The sequence below is a fragment of the Cheilinus undulatus genome, linkage group 5 (assembly GCF_018320785.1).
Source record: "Cheilinus undulatus linkage group 5, ASM1832078v1, whole genome shotgun sequence".
Taxonomy (NCBI): Eukaryota; Metazoa; Chordata; class Actinopteri; order Labriformes; family Labridae; genus Cheilinus; species Cheilinus undulatus.
The window spans coordinates 18,232,352-18,258,476 of NC_054869.1; the positions used below are offsets into that span (position 1 = coordinate 18,232,352).

The 26,125-nt window shown below is 38.3% G+C and overlaps 1 protein-coding gene across 1 annotated transcript in view; it reads left to right on the forward strand.

Annotated features, from left to right (window-relative positions):
• The window catches only part of LOC121509559 (multiple C2 and transmembrane domain-containing protein 1-like), a 213,650-nt gene that overhangs the window by 62,815 nt on the left and 124,710 nt on the right, over window positions 1-26,125 (forward strand). Inside the window, exons 2-3 of the mRNA XM_041787013.1 lie at window positions 12,910-13,030; window positions 13,355-13,439. Of these exons, the coding sequence (XP_041642947.1) occupies window positions 12,910-13,030; window positions 13,355-13,439 (206 nt within the window). The remainder of the gene's footprint in view (window positions 1-12,909; window positions 13,031-13,354; window positions 13,440-26,125) is intronic.

The following is a 26,125-nucleotide window of genomic DNA, read 5'->3' on the forward strand; positions in this document are numbered from 1 at the left end:
GTGTTTTCCTCTCGGAATCCTTGAAGTATCAGTTTGATGGATGACAGCATCCTGCTCAGGCAGAGCTTGTTAACGGGCTCTGTGGCTGGAAATGAATCCTTAGAGAGAAATAATGCAATCACCTATAAACCTGTGAAATATCACTCTCTGATATGGCGTTACAGTCAACTTTCACTCACTTTTTCTGGCTAATTCATACACTGCTTCCCTGTTCATTGTTGAAATAAGGGGTGTTTTACCCAAAACAAAATAAAAAGTTATTTATGGTGGTTGCATAACAACATTCAAGTAGCATCTGTGTGCCATTTAAGACCTGGATGCATGCCCTCAATGAAACACTCTCATAATGGATACGATGTTTAGACATCTGTGCTATGTATATGTTTTTCCTCAAAGAACGAAAAAAACTCTATCATACATCAGTAGAAATGATAACAAAAAATCTTAAAAGAAAAACGAGTAACCCTATTAGGATGAGTTGCAAAGCATTTCTGTTACAACTGGTGAAGTGTTGAGGTCTTCAGACTGTGAGTGGATTTGAGCACCATTACAGCCCTGCTGAGGTATCCTGGGGTCTTTAATGCCTGCCATAGACAAACCAAACAGTGAGCCTAAATCCTTTTGGAAGATGTTCTTGGGGATTGTAAAACAGAGTCTATTTCATTAAGGCAAAGGTGAAATTTTGTGTGAATCTTTGTCCGCTAGGAAGGTTAGACTGTAGCTTGGGGCTTCAGAGCATTTTAACTCCATAGGGATCACAAAGCAGATACCTAATTTGCAAATAATCTGAAAGTAGTTGTTTCAGCTCAGTTTTCAACTTCCACAGATGACTCAGTGTTTTCAGAAGGTAAACATATTGTGCCGACTGTATTAGAGAAATAAAGCAACAGCCACAAACTTACTTGGTTGACAAATTCCTATTCAGCTCTTCTGTTCGGGGCAAGTTACCCCAATTTATGTGCAGAAAGCTGAAGAAGGTCTTTAAAACAGCAGCATTAAGGCAGGAAACTCTGGTTGGGGAGTGATGCAGGCTGTGAGCCGCTATCCACTGATCAGAAATGTCCTGAAGAAGTGTTCTGAAGTCTCTCATGGGCATGTTCTCATGGTTTCCTTGCGAGTAGAGTGCAAAAGATGATGGGTACACAAGGGCCAATGGCCACTGTAGTTCCCAGTTCCCTTTGCACTGCTTACTTAAAAAGAAACACATTTTACCCTTAAAACCTATCATTTAAACCGTCAGATGTTGCTTATGTCACCCTGATACTGCAGTATTAACAATACTGTGACATCTCTATTCAAAAGTGTTCGATATTGCATACAATTGAACCAACATTTTTTTTTTTTTTTGCCCATTTTTATGTAAAACTTGTTAAATTACACAGAGCAACTATACCCATCTGTGGTGCTGTATAGCCGAGCTTCCCCAAATTTTGTAATGTCCCTTTGATCTCAATACAGTATTTCTTTTAATGCTTTTTTATGATACATTTTCTGTTTTTTACTCTGTAAGGCACTTTGAATTACTTTGTACATAAACGGTGCTCAATAAATAGCATTGCCTTGCCACCTTCTTCTGTAAATAACCTGCACTGTTCAAAGTACATTTTAATTTCAGTTTTCTTTTCGTCATTTTAATCGACAAATATATTACCACTTGTTTATCAGCTCAGTTGAATGCAAAGCACAGAAATGTTTCTTTTAATGCTTCCATCAAGACCTCAAAAAGGACGTTGATAATCAGTGTCCTTTTCTTGCTTAAGGGATCACAATAATTATTGGACACAGATTTTACTTGTCATGATCCAAAGGACAAACCTTATCCTGTCAGTGAAGCTCAGCAGCAGAAGTTGGCTTTTGGCAAGATTATGAAGCCCAGTGTAAAGAAAACACACAATTAATATGCATCTCTAACTATCCTGAATCAAACTTCTCATGATTACTTGATTTTGTAATTGGATGAATAAACCCCAAAGTTAATGCAATAACTCATTGCAATAATGATCATCATGACTTTATTGAAACTTTGTATTACTCACTTAACTACCTTTAGTCAAGGCACTGATGTTTATGTGTTTAAGTTTAAAAAACAAACTGGTAGTTCCTCAAAACCAGTTAGTTTGGTAAGAACTTTTCACTGGTAAGGTTAACCAACAAGAGCAGAAATACGCCTAATTTTTGCCCACCTAAAGTTACCCAGAAGAAAATGCGCTCTTCCAAAATATATCTTTGTTTGCATGTTTAAAATTGCTCATTGGAATGCTATTTTAGTTATATGTGGTTAAAAAATGTTTTTGTATATTGATGGCATTAACATTAGGGTGTTTGTTTAGGTAGAAGTTGAGAACTGTCGTTACAAGTTTTGTTATATAAAAGACTTACTTAAAGTAGTGAGATGATAAAGTATAACGGTGTCATAAAAAATGAAATCACTAAGTGTTGTAGTTTGTGTGTGTATCCCCACTTACAGGAGAAGAACTGTTGTGACTTTCTTGTTAATAAGCAAAGCGGGAACAGGTTAATGTTATTCAAAATGAGGTGGAGAAAGTGCAGAGCCTGGAAATTAGCTGCCATCGCCGTGAGAGATGAGGAACTGGCTCTCCACATCGCCCAGGGCTAAATAGATGCTTCTTCTTTCATAAAGACACGACAGTCATGACTCAAAATCCAGGAGGAGAAATAAATGAGTGTGGTTGATATCCCTGAAGTTTTCTAAGCAGCTCCTCTTCATTCTTTCAGTGTTGAAATGGGAACTTTAAAAGCAAACTCCCCATAGGCCTTTTTCCCCCCACACATTTCAGTTAAAAGACGAGCTCTGACTACAGCGCTCTGCTTCAATACATTTGCATAGCACATTCATTTATATTATAACCTTTAGAATAACGTCAGCACTGGCTGTGACAGGTAGCTCTGGAGGTTATAGATGTTTGGAGGGCTGAAGAACATGAGGTCAATCAAAAGTTCTTTCTCTCTCACAGCTGAATTGTTAAAATTGTGGATCTTTGGTGTTTTATATTTCTTGAAAAGTAAGCTTGGAATTTCAGGTCTTTTCTCTTGAACTAAAAAACTTATAAATCTGTCCAACCACTTGTCATGCTGGAATATCAACAGAGCTAGGAAAGCACATGAAGTCAGGTGGGACTGTGAGGTCCATACCTTGTCTGCCAACATAACACTCATAGGTACAGTATACAGTAATTACCGGGTAACTGATAGCTTGCCCTGCGTGTCATGTATCGCACACCTTTTCTGTCAGGTACTATAATAAGTTGATGGGGAGATGTAAGAGGCAGTTATTGATTAACACCCAGCTAGTTTACACTGTCTTCTATTTGCAATGCTTTTAAAACTACAGCTCTGTTCTTGTTTTTTTTTTTTTTTTTTTGCCACATTATCACCTTCTTCCCTGCACTAGAGTCCAGCTGATTTCACCCAGAGGTTGGGTAACAGTTTTTGTCAGGGAGTAGAACATTTTGGGGCATATCAAGGTTGTGAGGGTGTTCTTGGTGAAGAGCCACAGATGCCACAGATGTTCAGTAATTATGCTGCCTGGCTGTCACTCTTAGTTTGCTGTAGTTTCATTTTTCTTTCCTTTTATAAATTTAAAACTGGCTTACATTTGGAAACAAGGTGATGTTATTATATGCCAAAAGGTATCTTCCCAATCAGATCAGACAGCTGATGAAAAAGGTCAAGGATTAAGTTATGGGTTAATCTGGGTGTGCATGACGAGATTATAGTATTGCATGATTTCATGGTGGAGGTGCAAGGGGCAGTGGTTTGGTGCTTTCAACCTGGCAGTAACATTTCAATATTTTTGTGTATTTATATTACATTTTACTAATGCACTTGAGGCCAGTATGAATAAAAACAATTCTAACTCAACATCAGCACCAGGACTTCATTCTTGATGGCTTGGTCTCTATGCCGACACAGAGACCCTGGGTGGCTTATAGGCAATGAACTTATCCACACAGACCAGCACTACCATGCTTTTTACTGAGGCTGAGGCTATGTTTCACTGCACAAACAGCTGTGTGTTGATGGTGATCATGCAGATAAGGCTGGAAAACACTGTTCTCAGCACAACCATCGAGCTAGCAGATCACTCATAACTTCTGCAGATGTTTTTGGGATGTCCTGCTCCTCGAACTTAGTGCATATTGTTATGAGATACGGGTAATTTTACACAACAAGAGTTTTCAGCTGTTTTTATCATGGTTGTCTACACACCGCTTGAAGCTAACGCTAACATGGCTCTGGAGGAGCTGCAGATTGCTATCAACAACCAGCTGAATGCTCATCCAGAGCGAGCTGTGATAGTGGCAGGAGACTTCAATCACCAGGAGCTGAAAACAGTGTTGCCCATTTCATCAAAAATATCCCAATTCCAACCAGAGAAAAATATTATTTCTGGATCAAGTCTACAACGACATCGCCACACCTGGGACTCTCAGACAAAATATCACTTACAAAAATGAATCTGCAGAATAAGACTGATAAAACTGTCGAGTGTGGAGTGCAGAGGCCACCCCTCTTCTGCTGAGCTGTATTGAAGGCACCCACTGGGAGGTATTTGCAGAGGGAGCAGACTTAAAAGAAATACACCTCTGCTGTCCTGCCCCACATTCATTTCTGTACTGAGACCAGCAAACTATGAAGGTGTTACTGAACCAGAAGCACTGGAGAGACAGAAATTTTCAATTAATGTTCAAGGCTGAAGATGTTTTCTTTGGGACTGCTGATATGATGGCATACAGTGGTGCCAAAAAAAACTTTATAAAAGGTATTAAGAAGCAAACTCAGGTACAGACAACACTTAAAGAACACTTTGCACACAACCACAGTCCTTGCAACATGGCAAGTATTAAGACCATTAATACCTCTATTAGATTAAAAAGGAAGCATCCTTCATGTCAGCAAAGGAAAACCTGAAATCTGTAAAACCTGCTGGTGATCTCTTCTCTTCTCTGTTTCTTATTTTGCCACAACCGCTCCACTGACAGCGTGGAATTGTGGGTGTTTCTTTGAAAGTTTTGTGCAGTGTTACTTTGATTAAAAGTCATGCTAGTAAGTAGAAGTAGAATTGTTTCACTAAGTGGCCTCTATGTCTCCATATCATGTCTCGAAGCTGAGCTGATGTCTGTGCAGTACATCCAGATAATCTCCTGGCCCTCCTGTGCCCTCGCTGTTAGACTGCAGACAGCAGATAATGTGTATTGTGTGTTGGCCTGGAGTCTTCTGGTGTGGAATATCCTATTGAATATTTACCCTCATCTTTTCAAAGCGTGATACATCATCTGTTTTATTTATTGATGAGAGTCCAGCCTCTTCTGAATCATTCTTCAAAGTCCTACACATTCACACACCCTTACATGTACACAGACACTATGTGTGTATGCAACCACACATACATACAACAGCTCCCTAGGGATGATGGAAAGTTGCTGTCAATATTTGCAATGCAATGTTGAGTCTTGTTTTCCCATCAAAGTGGTATTTACTTAATGGAAAAGGAAATAGGTATTGATTGATATCTGAATAGATTCTGTTGGGATTCAGAGAAATGGGTTTTCTGTAAAACACTGAGGGCTTGTATCCAAGTTCCCAGAGCACTTTGCAGTGTTGTTCTCCAGGGATTATTTAATGCAAATTCAAAGTGCTTGGATAGTTGACTCTTGCTGGCTCTTTGCCACATGCTGTAATGGAGCTCCTTTCCTGTATTTACATTGTCCTACGGCATGCTATTTATTCACTCAGAGCTTGCACATTTTTAAAATGCAACATAAAGTTGTTTTTAGTGTCCATATCTTAAATGATGCTTATAAAACTGTGGAGCTGTCAGTGCTGTTGAACTGTAGAGTTTCCCTCTGGGTTTAGCCCCTTAGTTCTGTTTATAGACCGTGAATGGGTTGTGGTGGTATATATTCATTCTTCTGTCAGCTTAAAGGAACCCTGAAACACAAAGAGGTGAATTGGGATGGACTTTGCCTGCCTCTCCCTTCTTCCTCTCATATTGTGTGTCGTAGTCTGTATGTTGAAAAGTGTGACCCTCTCTGCTGAGGTCTTGGTGTGCTGAAATAATAGCTGAGGTCTGCTGGACTCAGGGGACGGAGTAGAAATGAATCATCATGGCTGATTCTGTCCCAAAAGATCTGCAGGGAAGATGGTTATTAAACAAGATGACTGCTCTTTGACCCACAGTCTGCGATGGTGTAGGTCTGTGTTAATATTGAAACTTTAACAGGTTTTACTTTATTTATTTAACTTGGCTATTTGTTAGTTTTAAATTTTCATCAAAACTTCCAAAACAGTACCTATGTGTATTTGTGTAACTGTGTGTGTGTGTGTGTGTGGGTGGGTGGGTGGGGTGGGGGGTTTATTGGGAAACATTGTTATGAACCTCCTGTTCATTGCTTTCTATACAGTGGTGACTGTGATATTCTTCTGACATTCCATTGTGACATTTCAATCCACACAAGAAGCACGCTCTGGACTGAATCACTCCCTTTCTAGTCCATTTTTGCAGTTATTCTGCAGGGGCTCAGGTCCATCTCCGGCGTGGGCCAGGAGTGCCTGTATATGCAGCATGGCTATTTTAAGCAGAGGCTGATGCCAAAACATGTCAGTCCATGTATAGCAGATTGCCAAAAGAGGAGGAAGAAGGGTTAGGGTCAACTTCAACACAACTTCAAATATAACACGACCATGTAAACATTACATCTGATCCTGTTGCAACACCAAGAAAAGTTAATTTTTGAAGTGGAAAACTGCCAACTTTTATATGAAGCCACATATTCTTTTTAGAACACATAAACACATAAACCTTTAAACAGACCCCAGGTTGGGAACCAATGATCTAACAGATGTTGTTGTGGAGTGTAAACTCTCACTATACAAGGGTTTCATTTACAGTGCACAACCAAAGCTCACAAATTATGCCTTCACACTGGATGTGCGTGTGTTAAATGAAAATGAAGCATTGACTATATTCATTATAATTTCCTTTTAAAACTTCTACAGACAGAAGTGTAAGTCAGACCTACATGATGTGTATTTGAGTTGTCTCTTATCAGACACAGACACTGTCAAAAGTGCTCTTACTCTTACACTCAACCACATGAAGACAGGGAGGACACATCAAACGTTTTCGAGCAGTATGAGCAAACTTTCAAACATACCAGGAATTCATCTGGCTGATGAGGAGCAGCAGACCAGGCCGTGATCAACCCACCCTTGAGCCCCTCAACATACCACAAATGACATACATAGGTAGCCTGTATGAAAAGCAGTAGCAGACTATCTTAATCGATTTTGCCTTTCTTCCCATGCAGACTTCATTGATTCCATCCCTTAATGTGCTCGGTCACTCGCTCAAAGAGCTTTCACCATCTGCAAATCCAGTTTAAATCTTTTGCCCCCTTTTATCTTTCTGTGCTGTGAGTGGGTTTGTTCTTTTAACTTGTGTGTCTGTGTAAATAGTACTTAACTGGAAACGCACAAAACAGACAAATAAAAAAAGAGCCTAAAGTATCATACATGTGCCAGACAAGACAACAACACGTGCATTGGCATTTTCTGAGGGCACCATGTGTCGGAGCATTTCCATCTTCTCTCTATCACTGTGTGCTGTGATCTGATTTGAGTTGACGTTGTGTTGCTGTGTCTTTGCTCCACTGTTTATTGGTGACATTTATAGACCAAAGGGGCTTAATATTACACGGTCAGACCCCTGGAAATGTTGGCCAATCTTTTTCGTTGTATCCACAGAGTTCAATTACAGTGACTTACATGCACTGTTGACCTGTTGGTTATCCTATGCTTTTATTCTCTGCTTGCCCATTAAGTCTCTCTTTAGATTTTGCCTGGTATTTGCTCAGCTTGTGCACCTGTTTCCTAAAAGCTTACATTCTGGTTTTCAGATTTACTTTTACATTTTGTTCTTTTCCTCAAAGGGTCAGCTCTAGTTCCTTTCTCCTCTTTCTTTTTTCTTGTTTTTGTATCTTGATTTACCACAGTTGTTTGGTAGCTAAAATTGTTTCCGGGCAACTTCACAATGGAGATTTGGGATGAAAAAGCTTCTCAGCATACTGCATTTGTCTCCCAGCATCTGTGGTTCAACTCTTGTCTTGTGTAGTCTGTTTATACTCTTAACATAAGCATTTAATATACTTCTTCATAGATATTTGAATTCAGTGATTTTTGCTCTTATTGTAGTGACAGTTTAGAATTAAACAGAAATGTGATGGCAGTTTTGAAGGGTAATAAACCTATTACTTTACAAAGCCTTCTACCAGTTCTGCCACAATCAAGGTAACATTTGTTAATCGTTTCTGCATCGGGATATATTTCACAGTTCATTTCCTCTTGCATAGAAAAATGACTGTTCAACATTGTATCCATTATAGATTATTGTATGATATTAATTTCTGAGGGCAGCACAAGTTAATTGCTGTGATGGAAGTTGGACAGCATGAACCAGAGAGTTATTACACCGACACTGATTAACCTGTAGCTTCAGTGCAAGATGTCCCTAATTAATAGAAGAAAAATGCTGTAGCATCATATTTCACCTTAACACTCCATCAGGCTTCATCTGAAAAAAGGGCCTTAGATTAATTTCACATGTAATATAGAAAAATTGTAAAATGATAGATACACAAAGCAGCACAGGACACTTCTCTGTTTTAATGAAAAATCTAGCAATGTCAGAGCTGCTTTTTATAAAATGAACAGTTTCATTTGCACCTACACTATCATAAGTGATATTTTTTCTTAACAATGCATGGACATATTGCATGAAGTATGTTAAGAGGTAACCATACATTTGGGCTTGTGGTGACAGTAATACAAAAGGTTACAAGTTATTTTTTCTGTCAAATAATACATTTTTTTCCCTACCAATATCAGGTTTTGAAGTTTTTCTAACAAATATCAGCTCATCCAAAGACATTCCAGATGTTCCTAACAAAAGTATTTTTAAATCAAGTAATCTTATGTTGTCCTACCAAATCATACCAAGTTTGTATGACAGTAACAAACGCTACAAAGACACATAACTGCTGATGCAGAGATGAGATTTGACAGAAAATGTGATCTGTTGGACAAACTGATTGGTTTTTGTGGTCAAACATGAGAAAAAATCTCGGCTTCGTTGCACCAGAATAAGTGATTAAAGAAATCAGCATTTGTATTGATAAATTTCATAAATTGTTATTTTAAACATCAGTACTGGCATCAGCCCAGTTTTTTGCAGTTGGTGCATCTCTACTATTTAGTCATATCAAGTAGTCCTAACAAGTTTTCCTGACAAAAATATATCAAGTTTTTGAGGCACTTAGGCCATTTTGTGCTGATATAGGGGTGTTATTTGCTGGTTAAACTTCATGAATGCTGTACCCAGAACTCTCTGTTAGCACCACAGCTTTTATAGTGGCTAAAACTTTAAATGATTAATGCTGTGACTACCTAGCACTTATACCAGTGTAGTAGCAGTCAGACTTTATTGGGAAGCATTGTTATTAACAATTAAAACAGATGCATTTATAAGCTGATTTAGATGTCATTTGCATTTCTATGATACTGTTCAGAAATCACTCTGTGGGTCCTCTTTCCTCCTTAATCCCATTTGCATCCTCACCCTGTGTTTAGCAGACCAGAGATCCCTCTGCTCTCTTTCTCTGCCTCTCTTTCTTCCCCATGGTAGTCTCCAAGATGCCCACTAGCATTTTTTGCTCTTTTCATGGTTATTCTCATCCTCATCTCTGAGTGCTACAGCTGGGCAGACATGACAGAAGTACCCATGCACGGGTTGCCTAATGGGGAATATGAGCAAGTGATGATGAAGAGAGTAAGCCAAGCTGGATCTTGCTTTTAGCTTTTTTTATTCTGAGGTTTTCTGATGGACCCCTGGGTCCAAAGGGAACCAGAAAAGGAGCTAACAGGGGTTCCCTGTAAAGTGGATTACAGCACTGACCTCAAGGCTGCAGCATGACATGAAAGCCTCAGAGATGACCCCTTTCAGGCTTCCCTAAGAGGTTGCATGCCTGCTGGATTATTTAGCAAGTCTTTGCGTCTGAGTTGGCTATCTTTCAATTCAAATCTTGATGGTTCAATCCCAGCTCCTGCAGCCCAAGTGTCCTTGAGTAATCTGTAAAGTGACCTTGAGTGTTGAGAAAGGCACTTATAGATAAAATGTACTATTATTACTATTATTATTACTATTATAAGACACTAAACTCCAGGCTGTTCCCAATGGCATAGTCAGCAGTTTGTGAATGTGCAGGACTGGGGTCACTGAGTACAGATGGGCACTTTGTGTGGCATGAGCTGTCATCATTGTTTGAATATGGTGTGATGTGACATGTAAGAGTGCTTTGAGTGGACAAGGGACTATAAACTATACATATTAGTAAAGTCTATACATAGAACAAGTTATATGGAATGAATGATACATTCTTCAAAGCATGATTCACTGCAGCAGCTGTTCTTTAATGCAGAGGATAACAGAAAATATAGTTTAGTGTTTTTTTACACTTTAAAACAGTTAAATTCAGATCGGAGAGATCTAAGTAAATTAAAGTTTTTTTTGTTTATAATCACTTCGTGATTCATACATTCAAATACAGTAATATTTAACTTTAAAAGGCCCGCTCTTGTTTCTCTTGCTGTTATTTTTTATACCTTACATCTCGTATTTTGGTTTCTCTTTACTATAAGTCCACTTTAATGTACAAGAATAACCTTTTACTTACTTCTGCATAAAATGACACTGATGTTTCTGTAATGAACAGGCAAGTTAGTATTAAACATTGTCGCTAACGCTGCCTGAAGCCGTTATCAGCACCTCATTACGGCTCATGTCTTAACAAATAAAGCATGATGTGCTGCTCATGATCTCCTGATCGGAAGTTTAGGGAAACTTTAAGTTTACATTGTCATTCAATACTGGTTGGGATGACACTGATTAGTCTGGTGAGCCTAGCTGTTGTTGCTAACTGCTAATAAGCCTGGTACAGCTTACAGCTTGTCCAACTCCTGACTGTTGTTTAAAGAAACCTGAGATAATCCAGTATCTTTGCTTTTAGCCTGCTGGCAGTAGATAAAAACTATCCATGTTCCCGGTCTCAGCACCAACTTGTTTTGGTCTATGCAGAGAGAAGTGTGCTCAGGCTTCAGTTCTAGGACTGCTGCCATCTGCTGGTTGTTTTGTTAACTGCGGCATAGAGGATGTATGTGTTAAAACTGCTGTCACAGCATCTACGGCGTATCAATTCTGTAAAATCTGTATCGATGTGTGTATTGGCGTATGACCAAATATTGCCAGATTGATTTTTTTCCCCTGTGGTTAAACAATAATTGTCTCTGTGTCTTAATGGGTTAAATTAGGGCTGGGCAGTTAGTTGAAAATAAATTCAATCACAGTATGTCCTGCTGCAATTTTTAAATCACAGAAGGTGCAATATTTCCTTAACGTGAAATTTGTGTCAAAATACCAGTTTAAAACTGTGCTTTGCAGCAGAGATCTTATCTGTTACATATCATGCAATCATTCAAGAGACGTTTTTTAGAACAGTTCACAAAAATCGTACTTTCGTCATTTTTATATGTTTTTCTTATTAAATATGAGAATGACATAAAAATTATTACTTGCTTCATTACAACAATTCATATCCAATTTGCAATAAGAGCCAATATCATCACAATAAGAATTTTTTTCAAAATTGTTCAGCCCTTATTATGCTGGTTATGATATAAATCAGAGCTGGAACTCGGGTCTGGGGTTGCAAATGGCCAAGCCATTATTGCACCACATGTATGCGGGTAGCCCAGGTCCAATTCTGGTCTTCCACTCCTTTCCAGCATGTCTCTCTCTCACTCTCTCATCTCTGTTTCTGACCCTATCCACCTTTGAATTAAAAGCCAAAAAATATATATATTTTTAGGGAAGAAAAACCCTCAGGTCTCAGTTTTTAAAGATTTACTGAAGTACTAACCATTTTGTTGTAGCAGATATAAGGACTCAACAACATATTGTTTAAACATCTCGATTACAGTGTGCATGTGTGATAGTTACATCACAGGGCATGGAATGTCAGTAACATGGTCCGGACCACTTCATGCCATGACTTGTTTTGTTTGATAGAGACTTTGTTTGATATCACTTTGAGTATAGTTGCCGACCTGACCGCCGTGCTGGCAGAGTCTTTATCCCCTGCATGTACAAATGTGCAGACAACAGTTGGCACAGCTTCTGCCACTGACACACAGTATGACACTAGAACTGGATCAGTAACAGATTTAAGAGATGGAGTATGGAGAAGTAACGGTAACAGCAACTTGTTTGTGTGCATTGGCCACACACTGTAAATGGACCTGTAATGGAGCAAATGTTCATCTGATGGTTTACTTTTAGCAGCACACTCAGTGAATGGTGTTTGAGTTCCAAGCAGTTTAAGATGGTGAGCTTTTGTTTGGTTCAAGTACTTATTGATGATGTAGGCTCTGCGCTCCCTCAGCATGTCATCTTCTCTACTCCGCTGTGTGTGGGTCTGCAGGACCCAGTTACGTTGGGTCCTGCAGACCCAGTATAACTGCTGCAGACCCAAGTATAACTGCTTGAATGAGGTTTTAAGTGATCTACATCTAAAACGTCACTAAATGTATCCAAACAGTTATCTTAATATATCACAACATATATCCTAGAGGGAAAAAAGTGTTTTTTTTTCACAAGTGAAACAGAAACTTTGCTTGATCAGCTTGTGCTAGGATTTTTAATAAGTCTAGTCTTTGTTGACAAAACTTAGTTCTTATATTTTTTAATGTCCTCAAGAGGTTATCGTGCAGGCATTAGCTGGACTGTAATCTCCCCATATATCTGTGTGACCTATGTGTTACTTTCTCTTTCTGCAGGGCATCAACATAGTGGGACCCAGTAATGCAGAGCCCACTCCTCGACCTCCTAGTCCAGCCATGTACCAGCTGGATATCATCCTAAAGAAAGGGAACAACCTAGCCATCCGAGACAGGACGGGTAGGAGCTCCGTTTATTCTTCTTGTCAGCTCCACATTTTAGAGGCTTATACACAGAGACAGCCTCATCAGGCCCAATATCCAGCCCACCTAATGAAAGTCCCCCCTGTCCTGCTCTCTGTTCACCTCCCTCAATTGGTTTATCTATCACAGGCAGTACAGCACAAAAAGAGACTTCATTATTGTATCTCCTGTTCATCTGTTGTCTTGGAGGGTTGTCCCCTTTTATTTCTTTAATTATTTTTGGCAGTGAAAAAAAAATGTTACTTTCCCTTCTATTTCTCATATTTTCCCTTGTCACATATTTTTCTTTGTTCTCTATCAGTTCCCGCTCTCCATGGACCATTTTATGAAATTTCACATCTGGTCCTCCCAGCTCACTCTCACAGCTCACATTTGTTATGTGTGAAGTGAAATGGTTTTACCAAGGGTTGGCTGGCACATTTCTTGTGCATCTCAGCATGAAAAGATTTGACTCAAGTAAGAACATTGTCTTAGCCAGAGCATTTCTTACTGTTATTATCCTCAGATTACTTGTATGTAAAAATGACTGAAATCTAAATCCCTTTTTTTTCTTTCACTTGGTATTTAGGGCCCGTTGCCAAGGTATTGGTCATTTTGTTTTGTTTATTTTTGTATGTGACCTATACTCTTACATAGATTTTGGATAAATATTCAGTTAAGTGTTGTTAAAGGTTCAGAGTCATAGAGGAAACTGAGGAGTGCATTTGGATGTTTGAAAGTGATAAATGAAGCAGGGACAAGCATTTGTAAGGCCTACACAATATACGATAAACATGCAATGCATGATCACATTTTTCAATGCAATATGCAGTTTTATTGAAAAAGGTGTAACTGTACATTTTAGCTGTAATTCTTAGATTTCTTCAGATATCTACTGCTCTGCATGATGAAAACAATGCCTATGTTTGCAACATCTTCCTCCTTACTCCACCATAATCCTCAAAGCAGCTGTCTTATTTCATTTAATAATGTCTTTTAAAGATTTATGGACCTTTATGCCTTTATTTGATAGGACAGTGAATTGAGTAGGATATTGGAGCCTCGGGTTGGAGTCGAACACAGGCCAACCACTTGAGGTCCGTTTATGGCGCACCACCTAACTGCTAGGCTATTAGCTCCCCATCAACACTGATTTACCATGAGTTAACCTGAAGGTTGCAGATGGATTTATGAGCTTATTTGTCTACATCACTATGATGTTAAAGCACTGTAAATATATACATGCCTCAATTTAATAAACTATTATGAAAACTATTACTACTATGCTAAGTGCAAAAGTATTCTTGCTCATACAAAATATTATTTGCACTGGTATACTAACAATAAATTCAGACATTTGCGATGTTGTGCAAGCTGTTTCTAGATCTGGGGGACCATTAAACCAGCTGCACTGCGAACGCTATGTTAGCAGATGGAATTTTTGCTTTCCCTCATCGAACTCATCAAATACACAATCCAACAACTCCAAAATGCTCTCATGGACAAGTTGCGACCTGTACATTCACCACGCTATGAAATAATTATGGAATATTACGAGATGGAGATGTTTTAAAGCTCAATGCAAAGCCGGAACTACACTCCAGACATGGCTGCTGCACTGTGTCACTCCGCCCAGTGGTTCACTCAAGAAATAGTTCTGAGTATTTGCTTCATGTGTCGTAATTTTACAAAATTATACTTTATTATTTGTGTATTTGATGAGTTTGATGAGGGAAAGCAAAAATTCCGTCTGCTAACATAGCAATCGCGGTGCAGCTGGTTTAATGGTCCCCACAGATCTAGAAACAGCTTGCACTGACAACTAAAGGAAACAAACCTATTACTAAGACTATAGGAATTATGGCAATGGGCGAATTTGCCAAAATGTTGAAGTATCCCTTTAAGTTCTAGTTGTTCTTACTAGTGGAAAGATATGGAGGAACCCATTCTTTGAGTCAGTACAAAACACTTTCTCAGGGCCGTACAAGTTGCACGTGCTACAAGAAAATAAGTCTGAATTTGGTCTGAATTGACTACCTTTTCGTGGCAGAAATATTTCCATGTTTCCATGACTTTCTTTTTTTTTTTTTTTTTTTTTACCAGGGATGTCCAAACTGCAGCCTGTGGTCCAGCTTTAAATGACCTGCAGAAAATTTTTGAAATGAAATTAAATAAGGCCCACAGTAGAACATGAAGCTTGTGTTGTATTGTACTATTGTAGTCTCAGATTTGACTAGGGGATGCATGATATGCATGATATGCCTATATTTAGCCCACAAATTTATGTAAGCTAATGCTGATATGAATGGAGATAAATAAAGTTCAGACCTAAAACTTCAAAAGGACTGCTGCAGCAAATAGCAGCATGAATGGCACTCAATTGATCCACTATCTCCTTCATCTCATGGTCCACTTTACAGAACATGTCAAATCATCATCATCAAGCACCAACAACACTCGTATAAAGTTTGTCAGCTTCCTGCTCTTGTTTTGTGCCTGATTGTAGAGATGAGCCGTCAGTGTGCCCCCTCTCTGCTGCATGGAGTGTTGTTCTCATCCGGGCTGATCTAGTGGCATTGAGGCTATTGATGGTAGGCTGTAATGTAGGTGTTTTTTTTTTGTTTTTTTTTTAAATTTAAGTGTATTCATTTACTAAGGGTAAAGTTAGGTTATTGGGTGGATTTAGAGATGTAACAGATATAACATGAATTTTGCTACAAGTTTTTGGTCTTGTGCTACTAAACAATCAACCTCTGTAGCACCAGGGCTATGGGCAAAAAAGGTTAACGCACAGTCCTGCTTCTCTTCAGTAAATTAAACTTGCTTAACTGCTTCATGGTTTAGGACAGATAGGCTTACGCCTGCCAGGTAACTTGTCTGAATCCTGCCCTGTTACTATACTTCAGCAGGTCGTGATATTTCTCATGGTAGAAGAAGTGGCCAATAAAGAGTAGAACCTGAGATTTACCTATAACCCCTCACAGAAAGTGGTTTGGGTATGATACTCTCATTAGGGGTTGTAGCAGTCACCATGACAACACATCTGAATAAGATGCTGTGCTTTTTTTCCGTACATTTTGCCTGTCTTACTACCTGTCTGTCCACATAATGAGCAGTGAGGCTCAGAGCTCACCTGTCCTGTCCAGAGCACATCCAGAGAGCTCATTATAGAGAGAGGGACACACACACACACACACACACACACACACACAAACACACAGGCAAATAAGAGAGATACACTGGACTGAATTTAAATGAACAAAGATGTCTTAATGATTCTTATTTTCCATGCAATGTACAGTGAGGGTTTTTCTAAATATTAATATATAATGTGGAAGCCAAATTGTTATTGATGCTACATGTAGGATCAGAATAAATCACACTCAGACATAGGATTTGTGGAGATTTTCATGAACAGATCAGTCTAGACTCATCCTCTTCTACGTCAGGTTGCCAGACAGGAACACAGCCGGGTTGTCAAAAAAAAAAGACTTTACTGGGAAAAGCAATTTAATTCTTCCTATTGATTCACTAAAATCTCAGGACATGAATTATAAATGAAACAAATAGTTTCTAATTTTGTCTGTCATATATTTTGAGGCAACATTTATATCTGAAAAGCCTCTCTGTGAGGGATTTTTAGATTTTCACATCCAGTGAAACAGAGCTAAAAATATCTGAGCCTAAAGATACTCCTGAACATGCACAGGCATACTTATTCATTTCATTTTAATATTTCATCAACTAGTGTGGGATCATATTCAAGAAACACAAAGCACTAGACTCATTTTTCATCCAATGTCAGACTTATTTTAATAATAACCTGGCCTCAAGATGTGATAAAAGATGGCTACCCCTAAGTGCTGAGTATGAAACATCTGAGAGCAAAAGGATTTTGGAATGCCAAACTTTTATTACAGTTTGGCTTGAGCTTGACAAGAAGCTTATTAAAGATAACAGGTAGGTGCCAAAATATGCTGACACAGCAGCTCTGATTCAGGCCAAGTGATGGATTCACCCATGTAAAAGTTGGCAAGCCAGGCACAAAGGGAAGAAGAGAGGCTTAGATTTCCTCATTACTTCATTTTTATCTGTTGTTTTATATTTGGGAAAATTCCAAGTAATGACAGGAACATGACAAAAGCTAAAAGGATGCACTGGAATTAATTCATTTCACTATTTCATTAATTTGAACAGCATTTTAGTTGTTGTTGTTGTTTTTTTTTTTTTTTTTTTACAATAAAAACATTTTAAAATAGTAAAATCTTCTGCCTTCAATTTGCAAATATCATTGCAACACATATTTGAACAAAATTCAAGGAATCAGAAGCATCTATCAGTTTTATTAAACAATCAATCCCAATGGAAGAATTCAAAAATGTAATTGGCCAATATATCAGTTATTTAAATTTTTATTTCCTAAAACCAGTACCGGCATTGCCCCCCCAAAAAATTCATATCATTCAGGCTCTATGTTTAGGTATGTTCTAAGAAGTGAAATTTGTTTATTTGTTCACCCTTAAAATTTAAGCTGTGTGTTTTAAGGACTAAAATTTCTGGTCTAAACTACATTTAAATGCATTTATTGATATTTGTTTCTGCTAAAATTAATTCTTAAATATCGGCATATCGGATATTGGCAAAAATCCAATATCGTGAACCTTTCAAATATCATTTCTTTTGCCTAAATCCTGAATTGACAGACATTCAAACCAGCAGTATCAATAGAAACAAATGTACAGTAGCCCTTCTGAACAAGTTAATGCAGAGCCCTTTGGTCAGGGACCAAAAATCTTTAAGTGAAGACGATTTATTTTCTGATACCCCCCCCCAAAATCATTAGGGTTAAAAAAATTTCTGTTAAAACAGTGAAAAATATAACTGTTTGTTAGTGAATCCTGGGCTGATGCTACCAGTCTGCCTGGTTTTCCTGCTCCTCAGTAGCTGTTTGGTGAAAGCTGATAAGGACAACATTAGAGCAGTTCCTGCTGGCTAACTACAGCAGTTTAGAAAATCAAAGTATGACATGTTCATCACCTAGTGGGTGTTGGATCCAAGACAAGCAAGGATATAAAAGCAAAAAGGTCCAGATGCCAGGAAGTCCCCATTAAAGGGTTAATTTGCAACAACAGGTGACATTTTGAGCCAGCATGCTCTTTTTTCCAGTCTGAAAATATGACTTCTTGTTGCCAAATAAATCCTTTAATAGGAGCTTCCTGGTTTGTGGACCTTTTTTCTTCCGTAGACTACAGCAGTTCATCTCAAAGTTTCCATGGTAGTAATCTGACTCCGTTTAGTCATTCATTATCTGTGCTGCTTGTCCTGTTAGGGGAGTCAGTCCTAGCAGTCGTTGGGTGAGAGTCTGGGTTAAACCATGGGCAGGTTGCCAGTTAATCGTGGGGCTGACATATGGAGACATACATCCACACCTATGGGCAATTTTAGAGGGATCACTTTGCTAATGAGCTTGTCTTTGGTCTATGGGAGGAAACCAGAGTATCTGGAGAGAGTCCACACAGTTAAGGAGAACATGTGAACTCCACAGAGGAAGACACACATCAGCCGAGGATTCGAACCAGAAACCTTCACAGGAAATTACAGTTAATTACCCATTTTTAACAAGAAATATAGGACAGAGAAATTGTCAAACAAGAAAAACATTGACCAGGAGAGAGAATGAATCACAGATTTCTAAGTAAATTGCTGGAAATGAAAGATCCTTGGTAATGTTGCTTAATGAAGGATGGTTGGATCAGTCACAGGACACCACAGAGACCCATGTTCAAGTCCTGTGCGTGCTGAACAATTTTAGTGCCGTATTAAAGTGAAACTCCTAAATTTGCATGAAGAGGTCGTAACATCTATAGAAATCAGTAAGCTTCTTTATAGTCATTTGTTGTGAAAGGATATTTATTATCTACATATGATAGGTTTTTTTGCTATCAAACTTACCTGTCAGTGTGCATAGAGGATTGATTTTTATCTTCCTCAGAATTCAGAGCAGAGGTTTGGGAGCTTTACAACCTCAACAACTCTCTGGTACTTTCATCAGTCTCTCTGCAGTAAAATGTTTCACTGCTTGTAGCCAGGAAAAGGCAGCCAGCACTGACACGGTTCAATATTATGACAAGATAACAAAAACAAAGATTGGACGTGGCTGTTTGAAATAGACATAAGGTAGATAGACGTGTTTCACAGTTGTTCTAACACGATGCAGCCTATTAGGAAGAAGTGTCGACCCTGATGATGTGGTTTCCTGCCGTTTTCTGCCTCTGCTCGTTCACACTGTACTTGTAAAAAAAAAATGTTTTTAACGAAACTACAAGACTGATGACAGTGAAGTAAAGCAGTGGATAAGAAGCAGGGATAACACAAATAACCTTGTCTCACTTTTCACCTTCCTCTTTACTGGGAAGACCTTGTTGTGTTCCCTTGGCCCTAACCCTCTCTTAGCTGTCAAACATGATGAGCTACCAGAGGGACTTTTTACAGGTTTGTAGGTGACCTCAGATCAAATCACATTACCATCTGTTTCAATCTGTACATCCTTAAAAGTGAAGCCAGTTTTTAATCAGACAAGAAGGAGGATGTATATCTCTGATCTTTTTTGTCTTTTATTTTGTCTTGACTAGATCTGTATGCTAATGAGGAACAAAAGCCTGTACCTATACATGCAGCTGTTTACAAACCAGCAAGAAAGTCTTGATTGTGAGGTCTGCTCAAAAGAATATAACAGAGAGGATTTTGTCTTGTCTTAAATAGAGCTACTCTACTGGCATTTGTAGATGTATTTCCAAGACTAGAGTGCTCTGTGCTGCTGATTTGATTTTTGCAGTTTTTGATATAAAACTTTGTAAATTGATTTTAAATGATGTATCAGTTCTGCCTGTCTTTCACAGGCAGAAATCCACCAGATAAAAATACTAACAACCAAAATGTCTGTTGGAAAAATATTTCAATGACCGTATAAGTAAACAGTAAATAATAATAATAATAATAAATAATAATAAATAATAAAATAATGATATTATTATTATTGTATTGCCTAGAAGATATGTTGCAAGAATTGTTTAATATAAGATCAAAGTAATTTTACCATAACCTACTTCCAATTCTTTACTAGGGTTGTTTATCTACCTAGGCAGCACATGGCTAATTTAGGCACGTGATTATTCTTGAGATCAACCTGGATGACACCAAAAATGCCTGCTTCAGGGGCAGTTTAGAGCTCCTGAAAACTTCACCTGGGAATAAGCGGTATGTAAGGATTTTGAGTTAGTCATTGTTGCATATAATAAAGAAGCAGAAGCAAAGGGGACAGCAGATAGCTGAGCATCATAAACCCTGATGCAACGACCGGGGCGAGGATGGGTCTGCCCTGAACCGAGCAGACAGTTGTAATGGACCTCGATGATGGTCAGTTTTCTGATGTAGTAGAACTGTTTTCAATACAGAATCATGTCATGCAGAAAGATGTGGAAAAGAAACAGCAAAGGTTGGATTGACTGTTTAAGCAGAGGCTACAGTTGAAATCATTGGTTTATGAGGACTGATATGGGACAACTGGCGGTAAGACTCAACTTTCATTTGCAACGCAGAGTTTTTATTTCTTTATTTATTTTTAGATGTATTTTTGGGCTTTTCATGCCTTTATTAGATAGAGGAAGGACAGTGGATAGACTTGGAAACAGGGAAGAGAGTGGGGAGAGACATGCAGCAAAGGGCCACAGGCCAGATTCGAACCTGGGCCGCCCACATACATGGTGTGCACCTCCAACACTCGACCATCTAAGCACCCACTAATGCAGAGTTTTAAGGTGTCTAGTAACAGAGTGCTGATTAGTCATTTGTTTGGATGATTTGTTGGTGCTTTCAGTGGGAGATGTTATTTTGCTGTTGTAATCTGCTAAGTCATGGTAGCAGCTAATTTGCTAACAGGCTAACTTAGCTAGCTAAGGTGAAGCTAAGTCCTGTTGTTGTTTTTGTGTTTACGGTAGGTGTATGTTATGCAACTGACTGCATGAACAGCTCACAATTTCCATTATGTTTGTTTGGACAACTTACACAAAGACAAATTGAAGAATTTCTTTCCATAGTAATTTCCAAGGGATGGTCATGTGTAATATGTGTCAAGCAGGCTGTAATAACGGGGTAGCAGTAACTCTCGTTTACTTTCAGGCTCAGTTTGTAGTCTTGGGTCAGGTTCAGAGATAAAAAAATGTGTCCCGTCCTGTTCTAGGGCAGAACTGAGGATGTATGACAGTGTTTCTGTTTCATATATATTTTATTGCTGTTAAATGCAGGCCATTGGTCACATATCACCGTGTCAAGCAAATGTACAATAGTTTTTCTAAATGTCAAAATTCTCGGACTGTCCATCATTCTGGCCGGACACAAGAAAGTCTTGCAGAAACTAAGCTCTACAGCCTTGGTTCCCAACTTGGGGAATTTGTGTTGAGGATTACTTTGGTTGGATTTACACAAAAAACAATTACAATTGTTAATTTTGGCTAAGAAATATCACTTTTTTTTGTGTTGGTCCTGGGGGCTCAAGTTTTCGTAGCTACAAGTAGGGGGGCTTGTAGCACCACATTATGTAACAACGCCGTATTATGTAATAATGTAATAAATTTTCAATTCATTATGTAATAACGCCGCATTCTGTAAGCCGCTAAGTGGTTAGGGTTAGGGCAAGGTAGGGTATACCCTGGAGCCCACCTTAAGTCCTAGGGTTAAGGTTAGGTGTTTAGTCTGGAGCCCTGAAGGGGGGATAGGTTTAGACATAAGTCACTAAGCGGTTAGAGTTAGGGCAAGGTAGTTGGGTAGGGCATACCATGGAGCCCACACCAAGTCCTGTGGTGAGGGTTATTACATAATGGGGCATTATTACATAATGTGGCACTAAAGGACTCAAACAAAAACAAAAAAGGTTGAGAACCGCTGCTCTACAGTATATTTATGTTTGAAAGATTTTACTTAACTTTGTATAACTAATTACATTTGGCTCCTTGGCTCATTAATTTTTGTGTGTATATGATATTGTATAAAAATGCTTTTAAAGCTGAAGGTTGAATACTCCTTTGTGATTCCTGCTTTGACAGTATTTGTCACTCTTAGGCTTCCAAATGAGACTTGTGATGCACATGCAGTGGCGGCTGGCCAATAGAGGGCGCTGGGGCACAGCCCCCCCTCAGCCAGACTAGGGCTGAACGATTTTGGAAAATATTCTAATTGTGATTTTTATTCACCAATATTGCAATTGCCATTTGAAATGCGATTGTTCCTTAACTTTCTTTTATTCTAAACAAGGGCTGCACAATTCTTTGAAAGTGTCTAATTCTTATGATTTTGACCCATATTGCAAATTGGATATGAATTACTGCATTGAAAGGTTTTTGTCATTCTTATATTTAATAAGAAAAAGTACAAAAATGAAGCAGGAAGGATTTTTTGTAGACTATTCTAAAAAAATGGCACCTGAATGATTGCATGATATGTCATGCATATCATCTCTGATACAAAAAAAGTTTAAAACTCAGGTCAAAGATTTGCGATTTGAAAATTGCAGTAGACCATATTGCAATTAAATCTAATTTTCTATTAATTGCCCAGCCCTAAGCCAGACACGTATTAAACAATAGAGTATGAATCAGAAAGTAAAATCCTTTTAAATAAAAAAGATCTATACGTGTATGTGTTGAAGACATGATACAGACCCAGCAATATGTAATTATAATGTATTAGAAGTCATCTACAGAAAGAAATCTGCATTTATTCAGTGTTTCCTTCTCTTTTCTTTATGCTTTCCCTCATCTGGGGCTATTTCCAAATAGCCCCGAGGAGGCGGATTTAAGGCGTGGTTTCACCAATGGCTGATTTACTATATAAATGAGTGACGTACAGATGAGCCAATCAACGCGCTCAAACTAGATCCATTAGGGGCTTTCAAGCATAGACTGTAGAAAGAATTGGACAAACCCCGTGTGACGACAGTCGTCTACTTACAATAGATGGACTCAAATGGCTCTTGAAGCCAATCCGTGGAGGCTTCCACATTGAAATTGCGGTCTCAACCGAACTTTGGATCAACCTAACTGCCCGCCCACTGAGCGCGACATTCTGGTTGACAGAAACTGAGCCTCTCTCTGCCGAGCTATCTGTCAATCAAATGAGACGCGCCAATCAGGTTTCATCCTAAATATACTCCAAACAATCGTGGTACAGAAAAATTCACCCCCCCGTACGGTGGGAGCACAATAAGACACTAGCTAATGAGACACATTTGGTGTTTTGAACCAGGCTGTACACCAGTTTATTTCTAGTGTCAAAACCAGCCATTTAACATGTGTCCAGATGGGACTTCCGGTGTTCCTGCAGCCAGCCTCAAGTGGACACTCGCAATATAACAATTTTTTGCACTTCTGCATTGGCTTCATTTTTCAGGACTGGAGGTTGCTGCTTGCTTTCAAGTAGCCCATCGCTCAGCCATTGGTTAAAGTCAAAACTAGTCTCTTCTTGCGTAATTAAATGGGAACTGAACGGTAGTCGCAACCGTATACATTCTCCAGTAGTGGCTGACTGAAACTTCTTCAAGATTGCTGTGAATGGAGACCTGATGGAGAAACTGGGACTGGGAATACGAAGCACTCTTAAGAAAGAGAAGAAATGGGACAAACAGAGATAAGTCTGTGAAGCCAGCTGGTAAAAAGAAGCCCCCCTGTCTAAATTAAAGCAGCCGTCTGGATCAGGTAAATGAATATTCATTCATATGTTTACAGTAAAACGTTGTTTGATAAATGAGCTACGTCAGTTATGACAGTGTCTGAAAGCTTTACTGAGTCCTGTCCCTTAGGGTGAAGCTGATCAAAGGAGATCATCACATTTATACTAGTTTTAATGCTAGAAAAGAGGCTATCAGGTGTTGATAATAATCAGTATGTTTTGATAAAAATCAGTATGTTTTGTATTATCACATTAGAACTGAGTAAACCCCAGGAAAAAATAGCTGCTGTGATGCAAACATTAATGAGGATCTAATCAAACATACAAAAAAGATGAATATTATTTTTGAACAACAGTATGTGTTAAATATTAGGGTAAATTTTGGCGCTCATCAGATCCACTTGTGAACAGGGACTAGTTGTTAGCTGGTTATCTGCAGTTTGCATTCATTTTCACCCAAAATAAAAGGCTGCTGCTGTTTGTTTTGATACTATTATTCTTGATTTCTATAAAGAGGAGTGATTAATCAGATCAGTGTGGTCATAACATTTTTTTTTTTTTTAATTAAAGATAAATATTAATTCTGATGTCTTTTCCAGGTATGTGGTTTCATCTTCATCCATACCAAGATGCTGTTCTCCTTCACACATCCCCTCATCTGCACACCTCTGCTGCAGGGAGAAAAGTTCCATTTAATACCACCAGTTGCTGCAGCACCTAGAACTCCTGTAGCAGTGCACTCCATATTATACCATGTCAGACTTTAAGCTGAACTCTTCTTTTATTCTTTTATGGACAATAACCTTTAGGGCACACTGACAGAAACTGTGAGTCTTCATCATCACAATACTGATGAAAACAGCTGGATCTGAGAGGTGGTCACAGAGTTACACAGTTATGTAAATGCTCAGGCTCTGTTCTTCATGGAAAAGATGTTTAAAACATTTCTGACTTTAGTAGGAGAGCCAGTGAAAGGTTTTTCTCTCTAAAAGGAGGAAGGACCCCACTAAAAACCAACATTTCTGACCAAAATAAGAGAGTTAATAAGAGTTTGGCCTCTCAGAAAGACGAAGTAATCCTACCACAAATCACCTGATAGAAATACATGCAGGGTCTCTCACCATGATAATCATTGTAAGTAGTTGTACCCAGACTTGTTTGCTAAAAGCAGTTTTAACTAACACAAAGTTTTATTTATTTTATACAGTGTTGTAAAAGGAATTGGTATGGTTAATGCATCTTGTTTATTGTATACAGATTCAGGTGCTTTGATAGAACATTCTGCAGATTAAGCCACAGAACAGGACAGCAGATTGTCTTTGAGAAAGGAGAAACATTTCTGAAGCAGACAATTACTGGAGGTCAGGATCTCTGCATCTCAAAGCTCTTTGATATATGCTACTATCTATTTATATGTCATTACTGGAAACTGTACCACATACTCACTTACATGCTGCATGTCTCTTACTAAATCTTCCCTTGATAATATATCCTGATGAGTTTTTAAAAGTGTTAACTCAACTTCATGTTTGAATAAAATGATTGTTGTATGTTAAAATGCAAAGAAGAACCGTTGTTTTTATACTTTAACTTTTTGACTATAAAAAGAGACAATGTGCTCTGCACTGCAAAAAGAGATGTGTTAAAATTGACACATGTTGTGCAGTTTTTTAACACACGTGTCGAGTGTGCTCAGGGACGACACATGTTGTGTTAAATTCAACACAACAGATGTGTGAACTATTTTAACACAAAAATTGTGTCACGTAATTTAACACAGAAATGTGTTGTTCAAACACACAATTTACACAATCATTGTGTAAGCCATTTTAACACACTCAGATGTGTCATTTATATATATATTTTACACAATCACTGTGTAAGCTATTTTAACACACTCAGATGTGCCGTTTTAACACAATAATTGTTGATTATGTGTCATTGAAAATTACCAGAAAGTACTAGATTACAACCTAAACTGTTAAACATATTACCAGGAATGTGTAATAACAATAAAAGCAAGAAACAGACGGATATAAAAATGTTAACCATTTTAATCAATGGTTAAATGTTGACAGGGTACAGAATACATCAACACAAAAAACTTCATAAACTCCACTTCCTTCTGGCCTACATGTTCAGGCAACAAGAACAAAGGAGAAATGAGCAAGGATTTCTCTTTGTGTGTTTCTATCAGAACCATCAGTGCTTGGAATGCCAGAAAATAGCATGTCCAGTTAACCATTTTTAACACTGAAAAAGTTTTTTAAAAAACCAATATCAATACATTCTTATGGTCATATAAATCATAAACAGCTGGGATAAGTGACTAATATGTAACAAGATACAAACACTATCATAACAAAAAAAG